Below are 24,452 nucleotides of genomic sequence, written 5' to 3' on the forward strand. Positions count from 1 at the left end.
GGCCATTCTGGGATGGTAACCCTCAAGGATCCACCCCAAAGTGCTCGCAATGAGATGCAGCTGGCCCATTCCTCCGTTCCCAATTTAGGTGGTTGTCTGTCCCTATTTTATGAGGAATGGGTCAAAATTACTTCGGATTGGTGGGTCCTCGAAGTAATTGAACGAGGCTACACTTTAGAATTTGCTCGGTATCTTCCGGCCCGCTCTTTAATTTCTCCCTGCGGACTTCGGAAGTGTCCAGCTGTGCGCCAGACTCTCGCCAGGCTTCAACAGCTCGGAGCCATAGTCCCTGTCCCCCCTGGAGGAACAGGGGTCAGGCCAGTATTCTGTCTACTTCGTGGTTCCCAAAAAGGACTGCTCTTTTTGACCATTCCTGGACTTCAAGAGAGTCAACAAGGTGCTCAAGGTTCCCCATTTTTGGATGAAGACTCTGAGGGCGGTCATCGCGGCGGTTTGCACAAGCGAATTCCTTGCTTCTCTTGATTTGATGGAGGCCTACCTTCAGATCCCAATCAGCCAGAAACATCAGAAGTATCTCCGTTTCAATATCCTGGGACGGCATTACCAGTTTTGAGTGCTCCTGTTAGGTCTTGCCACCGCTCCACGCACATTTACCAAGGTCATGGTGGTAGTGGCAGCCTTCTTCCGCCGAGAGGGTATACTGGTCCATCCTTACCTGGGCGACTGGCTCATTCAGACAAAATCGGAGAAACTCTGTGCGATTGCAGTCACCAGAGTCTTGTCGTCTTTCACCTCCCTTGGTTGGATAGTCAATTTCCCCAAGAGTAACCTCAAGCCCAGGAATTTTTAGGTGCACGCTTCGACACATGCGTGGGCAAAGTCTTGCTTCCTGAGGCCCAGGCGCTCAAGCTCATCAAGACAGACATCTGTTATCTCTCTCTGTGCCCAAAGCCTGGGACTATCTCCAGGTCCTGGTCTCTATGGCTTCAACTATAGATTTGGTTCCATGGGCCTTCACACATATGCGACCTTTACAGAAAGCTATGCTGTCCCACTGGAAGCTGGTCTCGGAGGAGTTTCAGACACCTCTATCGCTCTCCGACTTTCCCATCGCCAGCATGCAGTGGTGGCTCTCACTCGCTCACCTGTTGAAGGGGATGCCCCTGGAAACACCTCAGTGGATAATTATTATGACGGATGCCAGCCTCTCCGGCTGGGGAGCAGTGTGCCAGAATCAGTCTACCCAAGGGCAATGGTCCCCAGTCCAATCTCAATGGCACATCAATCGTCTGGAGGCCTGAGCGGTGGTGCTCAAGACGTTCCTACCCTTGCTCCGTCGCAAAGCGGTGCGAGTTCTCTCCAACAATGCCACCACAGTAGCTTACATCAATCGCCAGGGTGGCACCTGGAGTCAGCTGGTAGTCCTGGAAGCCAGCAAGCTGTGCTCCTGGGCGGAGTGCCATCTGGCTCGTCCGGCAGCCTCCCACATTGCGGGGAAGGAGAATATTCAGGCAGACTTCCTAAGTCATCAACACCTAGACCCCAGAGAGTGGGAGTTGTCCGAAGAAGCGATGGCTTAAACTCTGGAGCGGCAAAGGAAGATGAAACTCCTCCAAGAGCTGTTGCTACTGAGCCAAAAGAGCCTTCTGCAAGGGTCTCATATGCCCTTGCAGAAGGCTCTTTTGGCTCAGTGGAATCCACTCTTGGAGGAGTTTCATCTTCCTTTGCCGCTCGAGGGAGGCACATGGGACAGCCTGTCCTGGTGGATTCTAAGTTCCAATTTAGAGCATGGTTTGGACCTCGAGGTACCAGATTGGATGGTACTTACTACTAACGCCAGTCTTTCTGGTTGGGGAGCAGTTTGTCAGCAGCAATCTGCTGGTCCAGGAAAGAGGCTTCCTGTTCGATCAATCCACAGATCAGTCCAGAACCTGCCCAGTCTGTAGAAGGGGAGAGTTGTCCGCTCATTCTGTTTTTCTTGGTTTGGTAAGGACAGACTTATTAGTAAACCAAAAAACGTTTTTTTTTTTTAGTTGGTTTGTGAGGCTTGGGTACAGGTTAATACTGAGGAGCTGCAGGTGGCACCTGGCGTTATGTTGCAGTGTCAGTAAAACTTTCTCTGTCTATCTGCTGGAGGGGAGGCAAAACCCAGGAGTCTGGGCTGATCTGTGGTACCCAAAAAGCACGAAGGAAGGCGATCTATAATAGCCGTCAGGATGAAAGAAAAGAAATAGATGCCTGTAGTCTTAAAACAATCCTTTATTGCAGTGGAGACACAAGGGTAGCCCGACTCTGGCCGAGTTTCGCCGTTTCAAAACGGCTGCCTCAGGGGCTTACAATAATCATCTTGAATTCATTAGTTATATATCGACTAAGAATATAGTGTGATCATATAAAAAGCTGTATGATCTCTTATGTTGCGTCTTACAATAATCTTCTTGAATTCATTAGTTATATATCGACTAAGAATATAGTGTGATCATATAAAGAGCTGTATGATCTCTTATGTTGCGTCTTGAAGCATTCGCAATAGCAGAACTCCACTAGCAAAGGCAAACATGTTTGCTTTTCTGCACTATTGTTCAAATTGTAAAGTTTTATTATAACTGCACCCCTGTTTCTTGTGAACCAGCATGATGGGACTACTTTCTTGAATGTTGGTATATAAAAAACTTAAATAAATAAAATAAATAAATAAATATGATCACACTATATTCTTAGTCGATATATAACTAATGAATTCAAGAAGATTATTGTAAGCCCCTGAGGCAGCCGTTTTGAAACGGCGAAACTCGGCCAGAGTCGGGCTACCCTTGTGTCTCCACTGCAATAAAGGATTGTTTTAAGACTACAGGCATCTATTTCTGATCTGTGGTACTACAGGAACGAAAATTAGCAGGTAAAAACCAATTTTCCTTTCCATGTCTTCCAAGTGCCATCACTCTCACTTTCAATGATCCATAAAGAGTACATAACTTGTTATGGCCTGAATGAAGCAAAATCCAAAGGCAATGATGTTTCTCGGCATAGACTGTACCTGCTTCAGGGATCACATCCGTGTTCAACTGTAAAACAGCACTGTAGCATATCGGTGCTTTGGAAAAGCCAAAATCTTGAGGAACAATTCTTTAACACACTACTGGCTACATTACAATTGCCTGTCTGTCATCTCAACAAGAAAAAGCAAAAGAAAGACCAAGAGCTATTTTAAAGAGCATAACCAACTGGAAAACAACCCATGCAACTTCTTCCTGTAAGGAAAATATTTCAACCAATCACAGTACAGAATGAGTTGGCCAGTAGAAACCCTGCAAGGACCTCATGAGTGTAGTTGAAGACTTTATATGTAGATCTACAGTCCATCTATAACTCAAAATGGCCAAAATAAATCCCCCATATTTTCTTGTGAAGGCCAAAGAACCTATGAACTGGACTGCATTGTAAATGATTATACAGATGTCCTTTTTACACCAAACCTACTGTCCTTTTGCCCTGGTGCTCATTTATTGATGCTATAACATTTCATTTCCCTGATACCATAAAGAGAAAAGGGACCTATTTAGTTTTACATTCATCATCCCTCTTTTTGCACTCTGTTGTTTGTAGTTATTGAATGTGGACAAACCTAGCCCAGTTGGAGACACTGTGGCATGAGGGACATCACAATGCACACATCCTACACATACCTTTGCCCTAGTCTCACACTCTGCTACTCCCTTTACAAACACAATCTTGTCTCTTAATACTCCCCAGACACATGACACCATGCACGCAATCTCTTCCCCTCTCCCCAAAAACCATCCATCTCTAATATGCACACACTCCCTCACAACCACATCTATGTAATGATACGGCTCACTAGAGGGTGAAACTCAGGGACTTGATTAGGGGTGGGTAACTGATCCTGGAGTGCCACAACCTGGCCTGGATTTCAGGATATCCACAATGAATATGCATGAAATAGATTTGCATATGATAGGAGGAGCGCATGCACATCTATCTAAAGCATATTCATTGTGGAAGTCCTGAAAACTAGGCCTTGTGATATTCCAGGACCAGAGTTGCCTACCCTTGCATTAGATTTAGGGTTCTGTAGGGAGTGCTGGTGAGGTATAGAACCGTCACTGTAATGACTGGGCTAGGTATTTTGGGCAGGAAAAGGGATTATAAATAAAGGAAAAATCACAGGGTAAATGCAAAGGAAGGCATCAGATCCCAGCCCTTGTTCCAATTGAGCTGCAGTCCCAAAAGAAGGATAAAATTGCTGAGTCCACACAAAAAAAGAGCAAAATTGTCCATATTGTCACCAGGTTTTGCATGCTTGTCTATTTGATATATTTACCCTTCATACGAGTGTCTCATTCTGATTAAAGCAGATTCCTGTTACCTTACAGAGCTGGCACTTGAGCCTGCTCTTCCCTCCAGAGGGTGCACAAATCCACTTTTAAAGAAGGGCCCAGTGTTTTTGTCCCAGGTAGAGGATGCAATGAATTTGGAATTTCCTAGGACCCAAATGGCTGCAAAGGTGTGAATTATTTTCTAGCTGCTATGTTCGTGGTAGCCAGTGTAATGAGTCTTATTTTTGGGGTGGCTGGAGCTCGATGCACACAGAACATTCTGTTCTCTGGGCTTTATCCATGAGCTGTGTCCGACCATGACCTCATCCTTCTTTTTTTCTCCTCCTTAGACTCTACGAGAGATTGTGATCGGCATTCTCCATCAGCTAAAGAATCGGATCTATTAGCAGTCAGCCGTCCAGAAAGCACCAACATCTCGAGCCTCTAAACCATCCAGCTCTACCACAAGAGCATTTTTTTTTGTGCTTCTGTTCTAATCTTTTTATATCAATTTGGTGCAAAAAAAAAAAAGACAGACTGCTTGTTCAGGCTATTTACAGTTCTGTTCATTCTTGCTGTTGTGGCAGCTTCTTTTTTTTTGGCATTTTAAAATTATTTATTGCAATGACTTTGAAACCAAAGTACTGAGCTCGGCGTTTTGGCACTTTCTGGTTGCATTTCAAAAATAGCTGATGCGGCGCTTCCGGTGCCAGGGGCTGGCAACTCCTGTGGAATCGGTGAGGCTGTGTGGCTAGACAGAGGTACTTTCTGGTCTCATTATGGATGGGGAAACAAACAACAGTTTGGAGTGTTGTCCACTTTTTTATATTTTCTTTTAATGGCAAAGATGCCATTTTTAAATTAGTAATCCAGTGCTTTTTTTATGCAACTCTTTGGCTTTAAGATGTAGCCAAGGGCTGCATGTTTGCTGCAATAATGCATATAAATAATGCTCCTACACCTCTATCCTAGAAATCTTTGCAAAGGCCAAATTCATACAGTGGGCTGAAGGGAGACTGTCTTCTAAATATTATATACATTGAAGTTTGAGCTATGGCCCTTATAAAAGCACTGCAAACTGGTTAGGGCCAGTAGCCCTGCCTGGCATGCTTGTTGCACCTACTACAGTAGGTGGTGGTGAATTCCCCAACAGGGCTAGGATTACACATGTATCGTAGAACTCGGAAACTTTGACAGTGTTTGGCTATAAATTTTAGTTCTTGCACAGTTAGGTTATAGAAGAAACTCAGACAAATTTACATAATGAACTTTAGGTGCAGAATCACGCTAAATTCCAGAAACTGGATAAAATATAATGTGATCATTTAATTTGCTGCGTGTAGCGAAGAGTCCATGCACCCATCGTGAGCTGGACTAGTAACAGTGCTGTATACAGTCATGCATTAGATGCGAGCCCTGGCTTCTGTTATCCCAAGGGAGAGTCTCCATCATTAGCCAGCAGTGTCCCTTCGTAGCCAGATGGAAGGTCCATATTAGCTCAGTTGCAGAAGAAGCTGTGGTCATTGGCAGTTGGGCTGAGTTGGAGGACAAGAGAAAACTAGGAAGGAAAAAATTCTGGATCATTGGGAATGAAGGCAAGACTGTGGTAACATAGCCCACCAGATATTGATTCCAGTTGGGCTAGAAGACTGCGTAGCCTGACATTGTTATAGGTGGAATATAAATATTTTAAATAAATAAAAGCAGTTCAGGAAATGGTTGATGACTTTAAATCAACCATTATTTTAATGTTTTAGTTTTGGATGGGACATGACATGGAGGCAGGGCCTCTGCTAACAGCTAAAGCTGCAGCACAGACTATGGGGCAGTTGTAACATAATGGAAAGTACCGAAACAGTACTTTAGAGCAGATACCAGTTAGACATTGCTGATAGCCTTAAAAGTACATTTTGTATGGTTTTGTCTGTGCATAACATATCCAGCCTCCTCGCACCAGAGCTGTTATTTAAAAGGGGGAGTGGCTGTAGCATTATATTATGCACAGGAGAGGCATGAACTCAGGTCTACTGCTTGCATGTATTCGATTTAGCTACGTATTGGTTAGATTTAAAAGAAAGTAGTTTGGGGGTTTTTTTGTTGTTGGTTTTTTTTTGAGCGAGGGGGAAAGCTCCTTTCCGTCAGCGCTACCTCTCCACCCCTTCCATTGTTTTATTCCAAATGAGGCTTTTGTGCAATGGCCATTTCATGGGAGATGAGTTGTTGAGGGCTGCTGAAGAGGCTGAGGGATTTCTCCATGTATCAGTGCTGTGTAAAGTAAGCTAGTCTAGTCTTCGTCATTCCTTTTTGACATGACCGACAGGCATTGGTTGCTGTTGCTGGAGGATCACAGATGATTTTTGCTTTTATTTAGCCAGAAGAAGTTGGCAGTGGCATTGGGTGGGAAATCCTTACAGCTAAACCCAGCACCACGGAGTTATGGGGGTACAAATTAATTGGGATGAGTGAAGCTTGCCCAGGGTTGGTATCATTGAAACAAGCACTACAATCATCATTTTCTGTACTGGTCACCCCTTCTCTTGCCTGCCCCCTGGCTGCAAGGCACAATAGTTTTCTGCCCCACTTCAATGTGCATGTAGTTTAAATGAGTAGCTGTAATCAAAATGACTTTTCATTGGGTCTGATGGCGCATTAACAGCCTACATTACCTTAGTAATTAAAAAGGGTTTGCTTTCTTTTAGTTAAAAGGCCACTCTTTACCTCTTAATTTCTAAATCAGCTCACTGGGTTTCACATTCAGTTCCCTGCGTGGGCAATAAGGGGGTGGGGGGCAGGGAGCTCCAGACAGTAATCAGTGCATAGCAGACATGGGTTTTTGTAATTTCTAGTCTCGATTTTATCTAGCCAGCCTAGACCTGGAGATAAAAGCAACCTCCACGGAGCAGTGTAGTTCCTTAAGGTGATCTTTGTCCCTCCTTTCCAGTCAAAAGGGTAAGGGGCAGTCCAACTCATGCGCAGCGCTGTGTAAACTTTTGTGCAAAAGTATTAAACTGAAAACGTTCTTAAGCAAATTGTGCTGCTTTGGAACTTGCAGTCCCTTTCCTTCCCGTGTTTTGGAAGGCGCGGCTGCGCCTGCTCGTGTGCATGGACGCGCAGGCTCATGGGGAGCTGCGCTCATCGATTCTGCTCAGGTACTTACACAAGAAGCTGGCTGGGAAGAGGCTTTGCTTTTACAGACCTCACTGGCGGGTGCAAGTGGAATACTTTTGTATCATGCAATATAATTCAATAAAGTTTTGCTAAGTCGTTCCCCCGCTGTTGGTTTTCTTTTTAATTTGCTCCTTTGAACTAGCACTGTGTTGGCTCCAACTTATTTCGGCATGGCTTTAAATGGGTTACTGATGGCAAAGTTCTCTTAAAGGGTACAGCAATCTCACCCAGGACAGAGTGGCAGCTGAAAATTGCCCCTCTGCAGGGTTGGGGAGGACGAGAGCCCAGGCCCTCAGGCTTTCATTTTGACCTCCCCCCCCCCCCCCCCCCGTGCCATGTGCCTTACAGCGCTAAAGCCAATGCGGAGCCAAGTAGCTGTGGCACCAGCCAGCCCCTGAATTCTCCAAGGAAAATTCTGCAGGCAATTTCGCTTTGAAAAGTCACTGGTAGCCCAATTCGGCATTTCTACTTTTTTTTTTTTTTTTTTTTAAACACACCTTTGTGGCTTAGTCAGATCTCAAACAGTTGATGAAAGGTGTCCCTGTTGCTTCCTGTATTTTTCAAGGCTCTTGAGCCTCACTGAAAATGGCAGTGAGTTTAGTGCTTTTTCCTACAATCAATTTAAAATGAAACTCACATAAACTAATAGAGCCCAGGTCATGCTTGCAACGTGCTGAAAGTCTCAAATTGGCTTTCTTAAGGATAAAGGACAAAATCTCAGGAGGCTGACAGAGTCCCATCCATCAACACATGCTGGGAGGTTTTACCTACCATGAGTGGCTTTCCTCAATACGATATACTTAATCCTAAATTGTGTTTTGCAGCCCAGGAATATTTCAGTTTTTGAACTGCTTTGAGCAAACATTTCCCAACTGTATCAGAAAATTGCTCACATGACCAGCAATTGGTGTGTGCTGTCACTGTAATAAGAGAGCCCACATGCACCAGATGGTTCTTGTGAATGGGAGTTAGGCTCTCGCTATCTGACCTGCTCTAAGGAGACTCATAGGGGACAGGCTAAGGAAGTTAAAAAAAAAAAAAAAAAAAAAGTACCGCAACCTATGCTTACTATTTTAAAATAAAGGACAGACCCCACAATCCCCTTCTAAAGCTCGGTGCTGAAAAACAACAGAGCAAACGTATGGATAAATCGTGTTCATTTACAATTGTTTTACATTCTGTACATTGCACATTAAGAGAAAACTGGTACTCTGTAAAAAAAAAAAAAAAAAAAAAAGCAGGGTAGTGTTAACACAAATACAGTGATGCTACCTTATCCTTTCTGTTTTGGGAGAGGCATATTACAGGAGCACAAGGCCTGTTTTTAACATGCCAGGAAGCTTTTCGTTTCAATGACTTTCTATTACACTTCCTGCCCAGGTCCTGCTCTGGTCTGACTGGGGGGGACATGCAGATAGAAGCCCCTCACATAAAAGCTCCCAAAACGAAGAAAGGGAAGTGTCAGGACTAGAGTGCTTTCTGCCTGATTTTCCAGGAGGCTCTCACCACACAGAGAGGGACTTCTCGCTAACAGCTCTCACCATCTCCTCAGAAAAAGTACTGGCCGAGCCAGAAATGCAAAACAACAAAGCAAGAGGGATGCTCAGGCCAAGGAGCCTGGAACAAACACAAAAACACAGCCTTATTGAACCGCAGCTGACACTTAACCTAAGAAAGCCCTGGTTTCTGTAAATTACATAAACGCTGGCTTAGCGCCCGCTGAAGCATTTGGTCCAAGATGCGATGAAGTTCCCTTTACCCATGTCACCTTCTATGTTCCCAGCTGTGCTAAAAATCAGCACTGGCCACAACGCTCCCCTGGACTTCAGCTGCGCGCTCAGACATCTGGCAGCGTGACCTTGTGATCTTCATCGGTTTCTATTCCAACCTCCTCCTGCATGGAAACAAAAGCTTTATTCATGGCATCATGGCTGGAAAACAGCACTACAGTAGAGTCCTCACTATATGAATTCACTTGCCTCTCTCGCTTCCTGGTTTGGATGTATTTCTAACTCCCGTTGCCCTAAAAACACACACTAATTGGCCTCACCCCCCCCCCCAAAAAAAAAAATTGCTTTTTTTCCGGCTGTTTTCGGCATTCAGATAAGTGCATTTCCAGTTGGACTATGAGGTTTTAAATGTAATACATAAAGTCTGGTTAATGACGAATGAATGACTAATGATTATTATACTAGTTAGCACACTGATGGGTTTTGATGGACATACTTGTAAGTGCCTACCCAGTGCCATGTGAAGGTCATTCAAATATTTGAGTATTTTGGTCTATCCTTGCATTGTGGATGAATGCACTTCTAGTAAGCTCTGTCCACCAGACCCTGGCTCTGCATAAAAGCAGAAGTGCAGTGTTGCAGAGCGAGGGAGCCTCAGTAAGCGTGCTGCTGAGAGCCACCACCAGTAAGATGAATGCTATTGCAGTGTGTGAAGGGGAAATGGGTGGGGAGGAAGGGAGATTCTTGGTGGGTGAGAGGAGAGAGAGGGGCATGTTAGGCAGGGAATATGGAGAGAGATGGGTTTGTTGCTGAGTGGGAGAATCTGATAATGTTTTGTTATCCTGGCTTCTGTCCACCAAAATAAACTCTGATATTTACCTGGAAAAATAAAGAGTCAACTTTTTCAACCAATTTTCTCCTGTGTTTGTTTTTATCATAATAAACTCTGATAAATTCCCAGGAAAAATAAAGAATAATAAAAAATAAAAATGAAGGTCTTTACCTCAGGCTGATCTATCATTCAGAAATGTCGTCCCAGGGTCAGGGTCCTTAAATTCAGAAAGTTGGTGAAAGACTCTCCTGATGTGAAAGTTTTTCTAAACCCCTCATCCAGTTAAGGGCAAGGAGTCTGCATTGATTGTAGGCAGTGGGATCTATTAATTAATTTGGGGCTCATAGTGCCAGGGTCAGGGTGAGCACACGAGTCTATTCTGTGGGAAATGTTTGTGAAGCTATGGGCTTAGGATGAATTGGGGTGGGTTTCTTTTATTGTGGGTTATGTACGGAAATTTGTTAGTAACTTGCTTTGATGTGTATGGAACTGCGGTATATCAGGTTGTGCCCCGCTGCCGGTTGCCATCAGAGATGAGATGCTGGGCCAGAGGCGGCCATTTTGGACTGGTCCGCTTTAGCAATTCTTAAGAGACTCTGCTCCCCTCGCCAGGTGGGAGGAAGGGGGGAATTTAGGCTCCTCAAATTTCCATCTTCCCTACTCATTGTGTACCATGCCAAAGTAAAAATATAAGGGATATTCACGTTGGAAATGGCTCCCCTGAATGCCCCGTGTCTCCGCTGCCTACTCACAGCTAAAATCTCCACCCTTATCCCAATCTTCAGCTTCTTTACCTGTAATTGTTGTATCATTTATTAGGTAACCATGCACTGTTTGTTATATCATATTCCCATTACTGGAAGGTGTTTCGATCAGGGTACCAACATAAAAAAATAACTTCAAAATACTTTTAAGGTTATAAAATAAAATTACTTACAAAAAACTGTTTCTTACTCTTGGGGTAGCCTTCAAGAATTGCATCGAATAAGTCTGTTGCCTTGCAAAACATAAAAAGCAAACGTAAAATTAATTCACACGTGACACAGAAGCCTGTTAAACTTCTCTCCTCACTGCTGACCACTAGGGAAAACGGCGACTCCGCCAGGCATAACCACCACTGGGAGGAACTCAAATAATTCACTGCCTTGGGCCTCCCGACATCACTGATTCTTACCGCATCAGCGACAGACTGCGACATCAAACCAAATGTCAATCTGGTTCACAAAGCAGGCTACAATGCCTTTCATTTCCAGTCCTCGGCAGGGATCCCTAACTAATCACATTTTAATCACATACTAAAGCACAATCTATATGCACGTGTCACCCAATCTATGCAAATATTATTTGCATTACAAGACAAAACAAAAATCTCCTGCTGGATAGGCTGAAAATCTTGCCCCTGGCATTTGGGGTTGGAAAGCTAAAACTAAGAGAGCTGCTGCTGTTAAACTGTAACCACTTCTCTACAGCACTGCCCCACACCCAGAGTAGGGTTGCCAACTTTTCCATAGCCCAGGACTGGGGTGGGGTAATGGGAGAAGATACCCCCTGATTTGCATACATTTTAGATCCTGCCAGTGAACTGCCTAAACAGTGCATCTATGTATCTGCAGAACCACTGGGAGCCGAGGGCAGTTCTGTGCACCACTTGTCTCTCTCTTCCTTTAAGAGGCTGTGAGAGAAAGGAGGAGCCACCTGCAAATCTGAACTTTTAGTGTCTGGTCAGTACTTGTGACTGGACACTGCACAGAGTGCCTGAAAACCTGGCTGTCCGGTCTAAAACTGGACAGTTGGCAAACTTAACCCAGAGTCCCAAGGACGCTGCCCACAGGGGAAAAAAAAGTGATTACCATTCTCTTTCGTTTTCTCCATTCTTTACAGTACAGCTTCCGTTCGTTGTAGACCTAAAAGATAAAAAAACAACCCCCCCCCCCCCCCAAACTCTTGTAAATTGGCCGTTTAGAAGGAATGAGGACCAAGACAAAGGCTTTTGAAAGTCAGAAAGGCTGAAACTCCTTCACATTAAAAGCATGTGCCGGAGAACTGATCTCGCCTCCCAGAATACAGTGAAAATAAATACATTCTTCAAACCCATGGGGTTTGCACAGCAGCGGCACCTCGGTTTCTTTTACGCTGTACATCGCTCAGGCAGGATTTCCACTGATCCACTCCTGCCACTCTATTTTGACAATTTCCTAACCCCACCTCACTTCCATTTCAGGAAGAGCTGATGGCAGCCTAGCCCTCCCATTCCCCCTGCAAGTGCATGGGCATTTAATCCCATTACAGCACAGACAGTATCACACTATTTCACAACTAGTCATCCACCTCCAAGACCTCCTGAAACGACCGCCGGCCCACATTCCACTGGTCTTTCCTTTTTGATTTTATTTCGAAAGGGAGGCGCCAGTAACTGTGCAAACTGCCTGAGACCCCTCCAGCAGCCTGAGACAATGATTATTGTTTGTAGAAATTAGTTTGTGAAACCCCCTCATTAATCCACATCACCTCTGCACTCTCGCACTGTAGGCAACTGGAGTGGGCTCGCTGAGAAGCTTTCTATTGACCAATACGAGCGTTGCTCAATGATGATGGAACGAGCTTTCGAGACCACATAAGCTCCTATGGCAGATCTGAAGGGAAGGGGCCTGTGTGATATGGAGAGCTCCCACAGCTCACCATTGGTTAATTCTTGCATTAGTTGATAAAAGGTATCGCAGCCTGCAGAGAATCCAGCTTACAAACAAGAAGAGAAGCAGCAGCAGTTCTAAACTTTGTATGTAAAGTTGTACAGCAATGACACACGAGAGGCCTGCAAGAAGATGCAAAGTGCCATGCTGAGTCAGACCAATAGTCCATCGAGCCCTGCATCCTGTCTCCAACAGTAGCCAATCCTGTTCTCCTGGAAGTATCCAGCAGATCCTGATGGAGAGATCCATAACTCTAGAAGCCGCTACACGTCACCATCCCGCTGTGTCTCCTCCCCCGTATCTACAACAGTATAACTATTTATTAGTATATATATTTACATACAAAGTTTAGAACTGCTGCTGCTTCTCTTCTTGTTTGTAAGCTGGATTCTCTGCAGGCTGCGATACCTTTTATCAACTAATGCAAGAATTAACCAATGGTGAGGTGTGAGAGCTCTCCATATCACACAGGCCCCTTCCCTTCAGATCTGCCATAGGAGCTTATGTGGTCTTGAAAGCTCCTATGGCAGATCTGAAGGGAAGGGACCTGTGTGATATAGAGAATACACCCCCCCCCCCCCCCCCGATTACTTTGGCTTACTGGGCTATCCACTGTCTCTTTTGTCCGCCATGAACCAAGCAAAATTGCTTCCTGCTGGGCCCCCTACCATATCCCTATGCAAGGCCCCCCCCCCCAAGGTGTACCGATGCCCTGTCATCATCCAAAGGTTGCCAGCATGGCGATGTTCTTACTGAGATATACCCCTGCATCATACCAGAAACCCCCAATCAGCTCGGGTACCCACCACTGTATTGAGGTAGGGCAAGGCCCTTGCTCATGTCCCCCCCCACCATCACCGTTCAGCAGTGGCTAACACCTCTCCCCCAGAACAGACCCTCTAACAATGCCATTCAGGAGGCCTTAAACAGGTCGTATCCGATGTCGGACAAGTGCACTTTGTCGGGCCTGTACAAGCTCTCTCACTGTACATCGGCCCAGCAGTACTTAATCTGTAAGGCCCTGAATTTGTAAGACCACAATCTTCCGATTCACCTTCTTGCAACCTCTCCCCATAACTTCGATTCGCTCTACTTCAGGTGAAGTATAATATCCAACTACAGGATGCGATTCCGCGGAAACAACGTGGTGAGTTTGGCCCAACCAGCCTTAATCAAATTGATTAGTTGCTTAAAAGAAAAGTATCTAAGGTCATTATCCCCAGGGTAAATTATCAAAGCATCGGCCCCTGCAAATGAGTCCTTCCGGTGCCGAAATAGGGGTAACAACTGTTCCCAATGCATACCCCGCTTTCCAATCCAGGTCACGAAGTCCATGAGATGCCAAAACGAGGTGTGCTTCATAGGAGTGTTTGAGGGCCCTCTTGGCAGCCCAGTGAATGAAAGAATGGCTAATAATCTATGCAGTCCTCCGTATCTGACGCATATCTGTAACAATATTTGTGAGTGCTTAAGCTTGAGCGGTTCAACCTGATGTAAGAATTAACTGCAGCAGACCTCCATCTTCCATTCTGCTGTATAGGATCTATTTGGAATCCAGCTTGCACCGCACTAGTTACTGCTCCAATCCTGAAGGTATGGGTAGAAACGTTTCTCATTTCCAGGCCCATTTTGGTCACTGCTGCCCTGAGGATGGCAGAGAACTGGAATCTCGACAAACCAGCAAGTGAACACTGCGAACCAGAAGGAGGAGAAGAATGGAGTGGTGCCCAAAAACATCATCATCTAAACTCTGGCATTCCAGAGAATCTATGCGCTTCAAAGTTAGTGTTGCACCCTTGCCTGCCTAATTGGTCTTTGACTTGTGCACCCGAATGTGGATAGTTTGATCTGTACATGTCACATTTCACAACAGGATACCACAATTGCCCATATCGTCTTTGCTGAAGCCACCACTCACTCGTGCAGGGTGCCGAAGAATGCGAGAGAGATTGCTATAAGAAACAGGTTAACTTCAAAGTCCAACATGCATACTGATGGCAGGAGAAACAATTTCACCAGCATGTCGTGTGTTTATCCAATCTTTCTTGCCCAGCCAGTCAAGATCTTCTTGAGCAAAGAGGACTTGTTCGGATTGCCCCATCCACAGGCTTTGGCAAAAAAAGAACAAATCCGGTTAGAGGCTTGACTACAGATCCTCTTGACGCTCCCCTGTCCTTGGCTGAAGACAAATAGTGGACCATCAGATCCTCAGGCACTGGTCCAGGAACCCAAACGTGCTGTCTCAAGAATCCACTCATATGTTCGTAGCTTCTGCAGTACGCTGCCCACATGGCTGCAGCCAAGGATCCCCACAGTAGGTCCCTGGTGGTTGAAGACCAATCATCCATAAGCGGTCCGGTACTGGGATTTGTTCGCTGTAGGCAACTGCTTATAAAATAAATCCCACTTAGCTCAGGACAATGAATCGGCAATGCTGTTGTTATTATCTGCCCCTGGAACATGGCGAGCCCTGACTATGGCATTAATGCGCAGGCTTGTTAGCACAACCTCCCTCAACAGATCAATAACTGGGGGGCATTTTAAGGACTGCATGTTTAACACTTATACCATGGCTTAATTTCCACAGCAAAATATTATGTGCCTTTTCTGCAGCCTGTTTCCCCACAGTGCCAAGGTTACCCATATGGAAAACAACTCTAGGAATGTGATATTCTGAGTCAATCCTGCTTCAACTCAGGTGACCTGCCAGGGTGCAGCGCACCATGGTCCCTAGCAGAAGACTCCGAAACCCCATCAGCCCGAAGCGTCTGTACATATGTCGAGATCCCGACTGGAGAGTGGGGCTTCCTGCCACACAGATAAGTCATTGAAATCATCCAGGAACCTTGCCCATATGGCAATGTAGGCTTGCATGTCCCTTGTTACCCTGATGAAGTGGTAAGGGCAGCTGACACTGGCTGCAGCTGCAAGCCTCCTCAGAAAAGCTTGCCCCATAGGAATCACCCGATAGGCAAAATTCAGCATGCCCATAATGGCTTGAACCGTGCAAAGTGTTATTTTGTTGATTACAGTCTGCCGTAGCAATCCTTGCAGTGCCACAACTGTCTGCTATGAGCCAAGATACCATATGCACCAAAACCAAATGGTCATCGAGGATCCCTCAGTCTTCTCCTGTGCCAGAGGAACACCGAACTCCTTGGAATCTGAATATCAAGCAGGCGCAAGCCTCGGACTCGCCCAGGCCGATGAATAAAGATCATTGAGGTAATGGATGATGTTGGTAGATTCGGCTTGCTGGGAAGATACCCAGTGAAGGAAGGAGATGAAGAGTTCAAAGTACATGCATGACACCGAACACCCCATCGGCATACACTTATCGAAGTAGTATCGATCCTGAAACCGGAATCCTAGCAGCAAGAAGCTGTCCGGGTGACTGGGAGCAATCTGAATGCAGATACTATGTCCGTCTTAGCCAGTAATGCACCCCTCCCACACTTCTGCAGCTAGTCTATGGAGGTACTGATCGATGCATATTGCACTGTTCCCTCCTCCAGAGGTAGATAGTCATAGACCGACGAGCCTTGCAGGTACGACAGGTTTTGTATGAGTCGAAACTTACCCGGCTCCTTCTTTGGGACAACCGCCAGTGGTGAAAGGAAAATTCACTGAAAATGGGGAGCCAAGAACAGGCCAGCCATTCACTCCAACTCCGAATCAAGCTTCTGCCACACTGTCTGCGTGCCTCCCCACTGATGGGGCATTTCTTGCTCGTCTTGCTGATGCAGAGAATACTAAATCCTTCCCGGAAACCTTGGATGATCCGCAATGCTTCTTTGTGCCTGGAGTAATGATTCAACCACGGCAAACAACTTTATGGGGGAAGGTGCCTGGCCAAAAATGTGTGCCTCATTTGGATCTGCCATTACTCCTTCAGGCTGGTGTTTGCTAGCAGGATGAGAAGCGGCACAGACAGAGCAGACATACTTAAACTTGCAGGAAGATCTGTTGTATCACCAGCGAATGTCACCAGTTGTTGGTCGACTGGCTGTCCCAGCAGACTACATGGTTGATGAGAGAAGTTTCTGGGATGTCCACGCACTTGCCCCCGCATCGCTTGACTTATTAGTCACCTACTTTAGCCACAGGTTAACATCCTGTGTCCCCACGACATAAAGCTGTTTTCCTCCATTTTGTACCAAAACCACTTGCAGTAGCTTAACCACACCCAGCCATCGCACTCCTTGTAAGCTTCCAGTTTGGTGTCTGCATAATTAAGCCTAACCTGTACTGCAAAGGGTCATCTTGTCCCACAACTCTCATCATCCGGAGGAATGCCAGAGTCCAGATGATGTTTTTGGGCAGTACTCCACTCTTCTCCTTCTTCCGTGCAGACTTCCTGTGCCTTCCCTTCCATAATCCAAAATATATCGATATATGCCCTTTTCTTAATCTTCTTTTGTAGTGCCCTAGGCACACTCTTCCATAGCTGAGATAATGTAGTGAGGGCTGGAAGCATCCTGGCTGCCTCGCCAGTTTCAGCCAATGGGCAAGAAGTGCTGCAATCCGAAGAGGAATCAGAGTCTGATGCATCCCACGTGGTGGGACTGGATCTGTGCTTGCGTTTTTCCTTGCCTCTTCTTTTGCCTGCACACAAACCATACCCAGATCCCACTTGTAACTCACCCTCTGCCGTCTCGCCGGTTGCTGCCCCTCCTGTTGAGGTCATCGTGCTGTCCTGTTGTCCTCTCAGATTGCTCAGTGGGGTGGGGACGACCTGCAGTGAACCTGATTGGGCTGGCTCCTGTGCATCCTGGGGTTTCTGTGGAGTTGAGGGGTCGGCCACTGCTGCCGCCATTTCCCTGCTGCTGCTTTGGCTGCTTGCAGGTCTCACCATCCTGGCTGTACTCCGAAAGTTGGCCCCTGACAATATCCCCACGCATAAGTTGGATATGGATATGAGCCTGCACATCCAGGAAATGGTGGGAAAGCCCAGTGAGGTGGTGCGTTGCTGGGGTATGCGCCAGCTCCAAAACTATTGGTTGCCTGGGAAGGACCCGTAGACCAAACTGTTCCCTGTTGCCAGACCGCATAGTCTGGCATGCCCCTTGGAGCGTAACCTGTCCACTGCTCGTACCTCACGAAGCCAGGCTGGAAGTCATCACCCCTTGATTTGGCCATAGACTGCATTCGCTCCCAAAGCTCGAGATAGGGGCCTGGGTCTGCCCAGAATTGTGTTGTGCTCGCTTGTCGATGACCCTGATGGCCATGTGTCTGTGTGCCTCCTCAGGGATTCAGGTGTGAATCTGTAATAACCAGCGCCCCTGTGAGGGATCCTGCTGCTGTCCATATGCTACTTCCCTCTCAGGCTGGGTGTGTTTGCTGACTGGTCATTATTGCCGCTCCCTTGTGCCTCCCCTGCTGTCACTCCCATGCACTGTCCCTGCAAGACCTTTGGTATCCTTTGTCCTCTGCTTGGGCGTCTTCCCCTGACATGGTTTTGTCTTTGTACCCCCTCCCCACAATGGGAATCTCCTGACCCTCTGTCTCATAAGTGGCCCCAAATTGCAGACTGTGCCGGCTCGCTGCCATTCTCCCTTGTATTTTCTTCCTCCTCGCAACTCCCTTTGCATATGCGATTATATAAAGGCTCCTCCTTTCTTTTATATTTTAATTAGGCCTTTTTGAGCCGTGCGGCAATCCTGAGTGGGGGGGGGGGAGTGAGGGAGTAGATACCTGGAATCTCGATGTCTTGTGTATCCCACAGCCCCTTCAGCCACGTGTATCTGCTAAGATCACGGCAGTCCTCTAGCCACGTGTATGTACTAAGGTCACTGATCGCGTTGCTCACCCAACTTAAAAACGTTTGGCCGGGATCTGATGCCTCTGGTATCCACGGCTGTAGTCGCCCGATGATCGCGCTCTTCTCGAGGTCGGGTGGTAAGCAGGGCTGGCTGATGAAAAATGCAGGCCCCCCGAAGAAAAAGGCTGGCACCATCCAACGAAAGGCTATTGAATAGCCGGTGATGTCATAAGGGTGTGCCCCATCTCCCTAACACCCCCCCCCCGCGCCATTACTATGGGATAGCAGTTTCCGAAAGACATCACCTACGTGATGCTGGAGGGGAGCGTGCCTGTGAAGGAGGACGGAGTGCACATTAGCGTCAGTGTGCCACGGCAGGGAACCTCCCTCACTTCCTGCACCCCAGAGCACTGTCCCACAGTTGCAGGCTTCCGCGGCAAGCAGTTACAGGTGGGCTCCAAGCACGGGGTGCGGGCCCATCCGTTTCCCTATCAGAAAAGGCAGTGATCCCCACACCTATCTGGCTAACAACCTTCCAGAAACTTGTTCAAACCTATTTTAAACCCAGCTATTCTACTGGCCTTGAGCACATCCTCCAGCAACAAATTCTAGTTCAATTGAGCAGTGACTGAAAAAAATATTTTCTTAAATTTGTCAGTCTGTTACTCAACAAGGGCCCTCACTTACAAAGCTAGAAATTTTGGGGGCAGATTCACATTTAACTTCCAATGTATTTGGGCAGATTCCATTCTCTGTAGACATGCTTTCCCCTCCAGTGCATAAAACCAAGCCACACAGAAAAAAAATATACACGTGAAATGGGTCTGAATTGGCCACTATGAAATCAAGTAACAGAAGCCAGTTCTGATCACCTTTTCTTTTTCTTCAGGGGTCACGTGGTTGGTTGCACATCTGATTCTCTCAAGTTTTTCAGCATCCTGGGTACATTCTTTTTTCAATGCTGCGATCTCCTTAGCCATTTCTGGAGTGGTCATGGAGCTGTTCAGCTCTTTCAGTTCTGGAACAGAATTACCAACCGAGAATGGCATTGGGTTATTTTACAATTTTCAGTGTATTCCAGACCTAGCGCCATCCTCACCAGCAGCTCCCTCATACTCAGCCCATGACTGAAATGACATTACATAGAATAATCGCATATGATCCTGATGACCCAGATACAATCTAAGAGGTATTTGCTTATCAGAAAGACAAGGAGCTCAGTTATACGGCCTGCACCTTATAAATTCCTAAGCACCCTCAGGAGGGGGCCAGAAACAAAACGAAATACCGTAGTACCTGCATCCAGCTGTCGGCAGCTCTGCTGGATGCTCTGCACTTGGGAAGACATCTCGGCGATTTGACTGTCCAGTCTCTTCAGCTCCGTGTCACTTACGCTGGGGAACTGATCCTAAGAACAAAGACATAACAAGAGAGGAACAAGAAGAGCTGAGAAACCTATCCTTCTGCAGCATCCATTCAAGGAATTTCTGGAAAACCCTAAGAAATTTGTATAGACGCAAACAAAATAGTAACATAGGAAATGACAGCAGAAAAAGACCCAGGTGGTCCCTCCAATCTGCCCAGCAAGTTGTCAGGATAGTAACTGCCGCCCCGTGCAGGTTACCCCCATGCCTTCTGTTAAGGGTGGTAACTGCCGCTCCGTGCAGGTTACGCCCAAGCCTTCTGTTAAGGGTGGTAACTGCCGCTCCGTGCAGGTTACCCCCATGCCTTCTGTTAAGGGTGGTAACTGCCGCTCCGTGCAGGTTACGTCCAAGCCTTCTGTTAAGAGTGGTAACTGCCTCTCCGTGCAGGTTACCCCCATGCCTTCTGTTAAGGGTGGTAACTGCCTCTCCATGCAGGTTACCCCCAAGCCTTCTGTTAAGGGTGGTAACTGCCGCTCCGTGCAGGTTACCCCCAAGCCTTCTTATAGTCTCCATTCCTGAGAGTAAAATCAATTGCCTTCTGCAAATACCCTTGAAGAGAGAGAGGTCAGAGACAAGGACATGAATTCTAAATGTTATACAGAAGTATTATGGGGATAAAAGCAAGCACACTGGCAAGCTATTACTCCTATAAGAAAGAAGTAATTTATCACACTATCGACCACTTCAGCTTTCCCTTTAGTTCTTCTCAACTAAGTCTCCTACAAGACCTGAATGTTATTTACTGTGAAGTGTCTCAAAAGTTAGATTTGCTTTTCACCCTATTCTTTCTGGGATTTTTTTTGCCAGTTTAACTTGCCATGTCGCAATCCAAATGTTTGCAGAAACGATCGCTGCCCTCTACGTGGGCTGATAAGGCTTGCAAAGGTGCATGTACTGCCGTTCTAGCCCGGGAGGATCAGGAGGTCTACTCTGATGAGTTGGCTTCGATCGGGGACCCGGAGATGGATATGGAGGCTGATGGGATGCCAGAACAGAATGACTATATACATTCCCTCCTGAAGAAATTCGCCAATCGCATATGACAGAAACTGGATAAACTGTTGAGAATAAATGCGGATAAAGTTGCTGAACTAGTTAAAATGGCACAGGAAACTGCTGGTCGTATTGACGAGGCAGAGATGCACTTCTCCAAACTCGAGCACTCTGTAAACTGCTGCCAGGGTGAAGTTAGAGAAACTGGAGTGTAATGTTTTTATGCTCCTTGAAAAGATGGATGATTTGGAAAACTGGTCCCAACTCTGTAATATTCGTATTATTGGCTTACCTGAGCAGGCAGAAGGTAGAGATTCTTGTGCTTTTTTCACTACATGGCTTCCAGAGCTACTTAAAATTCCCTGCCCAAGTGGCCAATCTTGACACAGGGGAGTGTTATGTTATGTTATGTATCTCCTGCCCTTGGGGGTTCGTGTCGTGGGTAATTCTGCTCATTTTTCCTTTTGTTCAATGGGGTAATGAGTACAGGCTTAACTGCATTTCCCTAAATGTCCAAGGTATTTCCTCTCCCATTAAATGTAAAAGTATTTTGCAGTTTGCTAAGCACGGCAACGCTCAGATTTTGGTTACAGGAAACTCAGCTTACTAAGTCTGAACACGAGAAATTGAAGTCGGGTTGGCAAAATTTACCATGCTTCTTATAATTCACGGAGCAGAGGGGTTTGTATTCTAATAGCTAAGTCCCTGCTGCTCTGGGTTCGGAGATCTTTTTCTGACCCGGATGGTAGATTTCTCTCCCTCGATTGTTCTTTCTATGATACTGTCTTTACCATGGTTAAGATTTATGGTCCTAATTATGATCACAGGGAGTTCTGTAAAACGTAACTGATCAATTGGTCCAATATGGGTATGTATATCTTTGCATCGGGGGGATTGGAACATATGCCCTGATCCTGGTTTAGACAAGACTTCACACCTCAGGAGAGGGGATGGTGGTTTGGGTGACTTCCCAGACATCTCAGAGGTGCTTGGTCTGTTGGACATCTGGCGTAAGCAGCATCCGGGTGAGAAAGATTTCACTTTTTATTCACCCCGACATAATACGTATAGCAGAATAGATTATTTTATGTGCATACTCAACTTTTACCAGAGTCATGGATAGTAAAATTCTGTCCTGTACTTTATCTGATTATCACCTGATCCAGATATTGATTGACCTTGCCCCTCCTAGCTCTCATCCTTTTACTTGGTGTTTGAACACATCCTTACTGGGGATAAGCATTTCCCGGCTTTAATGAGAGATGCCAGATTAGAGTTTAATGAGTTCAATCCGGAGGTGGAATAGTCACCCCTCCTGTAGTGGGAGGCTTTTAAGGCTATCTTCTGGGGTAAAATTATCAGCTTGGCTAGTTTTATCCAACGGGAGCATAGAATTGCAGCTAATGGGTTGAGGGAGAGGATTCAGGAGTTGGAAGGACAACCTAAAAGGGTTGATTCTTCTCGTATTTATAAGTTGTTAGAATCCGTCCTTCGGGAGCTTACTTCTTTGGAGATTGGAAAGGTTTCTCGGGCTCTCAAATATTCTTGTTTGCGTTTTTATGAGCACGGTGATAAACCTAATACTTTCTTGGCCTGAATGGTTACATGCTGGGCGGGTATGTCTCATATTTTAGAGTTTAAAACGCCTCTGGCTGGGAAGACATCAGATTCTGTGCAGATTGAAGATTTCTTTGTCCGTTTTTTCTCTGAGCTTTATGCTTCCCCCCTAGGTGTGAACGACTCTATTATTGATGAGTTTTTCAGTGAGATTGGGTTACTGAATTTGCAGCACGCTCAGGTGGAGGCATTGGGTTCACCCATCTCTTTGCTAGAAATTCAGAACGCCAAACAGCTTCCGAGAGGTAAATGTCCTGGTCTGGACGGCTTCCCTGTGGAGATTTATAAGAAATATATTGAGGATCTGGGTCCCTTTTTATTTTCTTTGTTCCAGAGGTCTGGTGAGGGAGCTGCTGGTCTGGGTAGTTTGGCGGATGCGACCATAACTCTTATTCCTAAAGAGGGTAAGGATGCTAGTGAATGCAGATCTTTTAGACTCATATATCTCTGCTTAACTCTGATTTAAAGATATTGGTTAAAGTTCTGCAGCTCTTTCTACTGGATCTCGTTCATCCCGATCAGATGGGATTTGTTAAGATGCGAGTTTCCACTGCAAATACGCGAGATTATTTAATCTATTGCATCTGGCGAAAAAAGCTGATAAACCAGCTTTAGTTCAATCTTGGATGCCGAAAAGGCTTTGGATCACCTCTACTGGAGCTTTCTCTTTTGGACTCTGCATTATGTGTTAATGCCAGATAGCTTTTTACATTGGATTTCCGCGATGTATGAGCATCCCTGGGCCCAGCTGTTGATTAGTGGTTCCTTATCTCTGTGGTTTGTTATAGCTCGCGGTATCCACCAGGGTTGTCCCTTATCCCCCCTGCTCTTTAAGCTAGCTATTGAGCCCCTTGCGCAGCAGTTAGGCAAAGTGTTTATATTTATGATCTTCGCGTTGGTGGGAGACAAAAGAAGATTTCTTTGTACACTGACGATGTCCTTATTTATTCAACTGCTCCTTCTGTTTCTGGTCCCCCTCTGTTGTCCTTGATAGATAGGTATGGGAGATTGTCGGGTTATAAGGTCAATATTACTAAACCTGAAATTTTCCCTATTGATCTTAAAATGTTTATTCCTGATTAACTGGCTTTACCTATTTAGGTATTTTTGTCCCGAGGGACTTTCATAATTTTTACTCTTTAAATTACTCTGACATCTTGAGGGAAATTAAGCATAGCTTTCAAACATGGGATGATTTTCCTAAACTGTGGGTGGGTCACATTAAATTTGATAAAAATGAATATTTTTCCTAAATTGTTATATCTGTTTCAGCATGTCCCCTTGTGGTTACGGTTCACGGATTTACACAGCTTGATGGGTAAATTTATATGGTGTACCTGACCTGCTTGTATAAAACTTAGTCAGTTGTGGCTGGATAAACAACAAGGTGGTATGGCACCTACATAACTTGCAGGTTTACTACTTGACTGCCAGGTTGGTTTGCTTGCAGAACTGGATTTGTGACACTCTGCGTTCATGGTAAGCCCTGGAGAAAGAACAGGCTGAAGTGGTAGATTTGGCTGTGCTCCCTTTGTTGCCTCAGTCTTCTTCTCACTCTTACAGGCTCTGTCGAACCTGTCCCCTCTACACACTTTGCAGATTTGGTGGAGGGTGCTTAAGTTTCTAAATAAAATGCGGGAAGACCTCTTACCTCTTTCCCCTATATACGATAATTCGGGCTTATTCAGTTGTACCTTTTCTTCAGTACTTAGGAGTCAGAGGGCGTAGGGTTTGATTACTATTGCACAGTTATGGGGTGATGATGGTATGGAGACTTCCCCTCAGAAGGACTTGCTATTTATCTGCAGGTGCGCCAGGCTCTGTCTGAGCGGCTTTGCATCTCTGAGCTGTTACAGGTGCTGAATGGCCTGGAAAGGTTTATCAGTACTCCAGGCGTGCATCCGGGGTGTGGCTTTAGCTTACAAGGGTTTGCTTACAG

The 24,452-nt window shown here is 45.9% G+C and overlaps 2 protein-coding genes across 8 annotated transcripts in view; one reads left to right on the forward strand and one right to left on the reverse strand.

Moving 5' to 3' along the window:
- The window catches only part of MLX (MAX dimerization protein MLX), a 56,581-nt gene extending 49,015 nt beyond the window's left edge, over window positions 1-7,566 (forward strand). For all 4 annotated transcript variants that reach the window (XM_029572648.1, XM_029572650.1, XM_029572647.1 and 1 more), the window contains exon 8: window positions 4,649-7,566. In XM_029572648.1, the coding sequence (XP_029428508.1) occupies window positions 4,649-4,705 (57 nt within the window). In that variant the 3' untranslated portion in view covers window positions 4,706-7,566. The remainder of the gene's footprint in view (window positions 1-4,648) is intronic.
- A 1,040-nt stretch (window positions 7,567-8,606) lies between these two features.
- The window catches only part of PSMC3IP (PSMC3 interacting protein), a 34,314-nt gene continuing 18,468 nt past the window's right edge, over window positions 8,607-24,452 (reverse strand). For 3 of the 4 annotated variants that reach the window (XM_029573613.1, XM_029573614.1, XM_029573611.1), the window contains exons 4-8: window positions 19,776-19,887; window positions 19,352-19,497; window positions 11,879-11,932; window positions 10,966-11,025; window positions 8,607-9,360 (exon numbers count right to left, since the gene is read on the reverse strand). In XM_029573613.1, coding sequence (XP_029429473.1) covers window positions 9,304-9,360; window positions 10,966-11,025; window positions 11,879-11,932; window positions 19,352-19,497; window positions 19,776-19,887 — 429 coding nt within the window. In that variant the 3' untranslated portion in view covers window positions 8,607-9,303. The remainder of the gene's footprint in view (window positions 9,361-10,965; window positions 11,026-11,878; window positions 11,933-19,351; window positions 19,498-19,775; window positions 19,888-24,452) is intronic. The other variant, XM_029573612.1, reaches the window with a different exon arrangement.

This window comes from Rhinatrema bivittatum, chromosome 12 (genome assembly GCF_901001135.1).
Source record: "Rhinatrema bivittatum chromosome 12, aRhiBiv1.1, whole genome shotgun sequence".
NCBI classification, from domain to species: Eukaryota; Metazoa; Chordata; class Amphibia; order Gymnophiona; family Rhinatrematidae; genus Rhinatrema; species Rhinatrema bivittatum.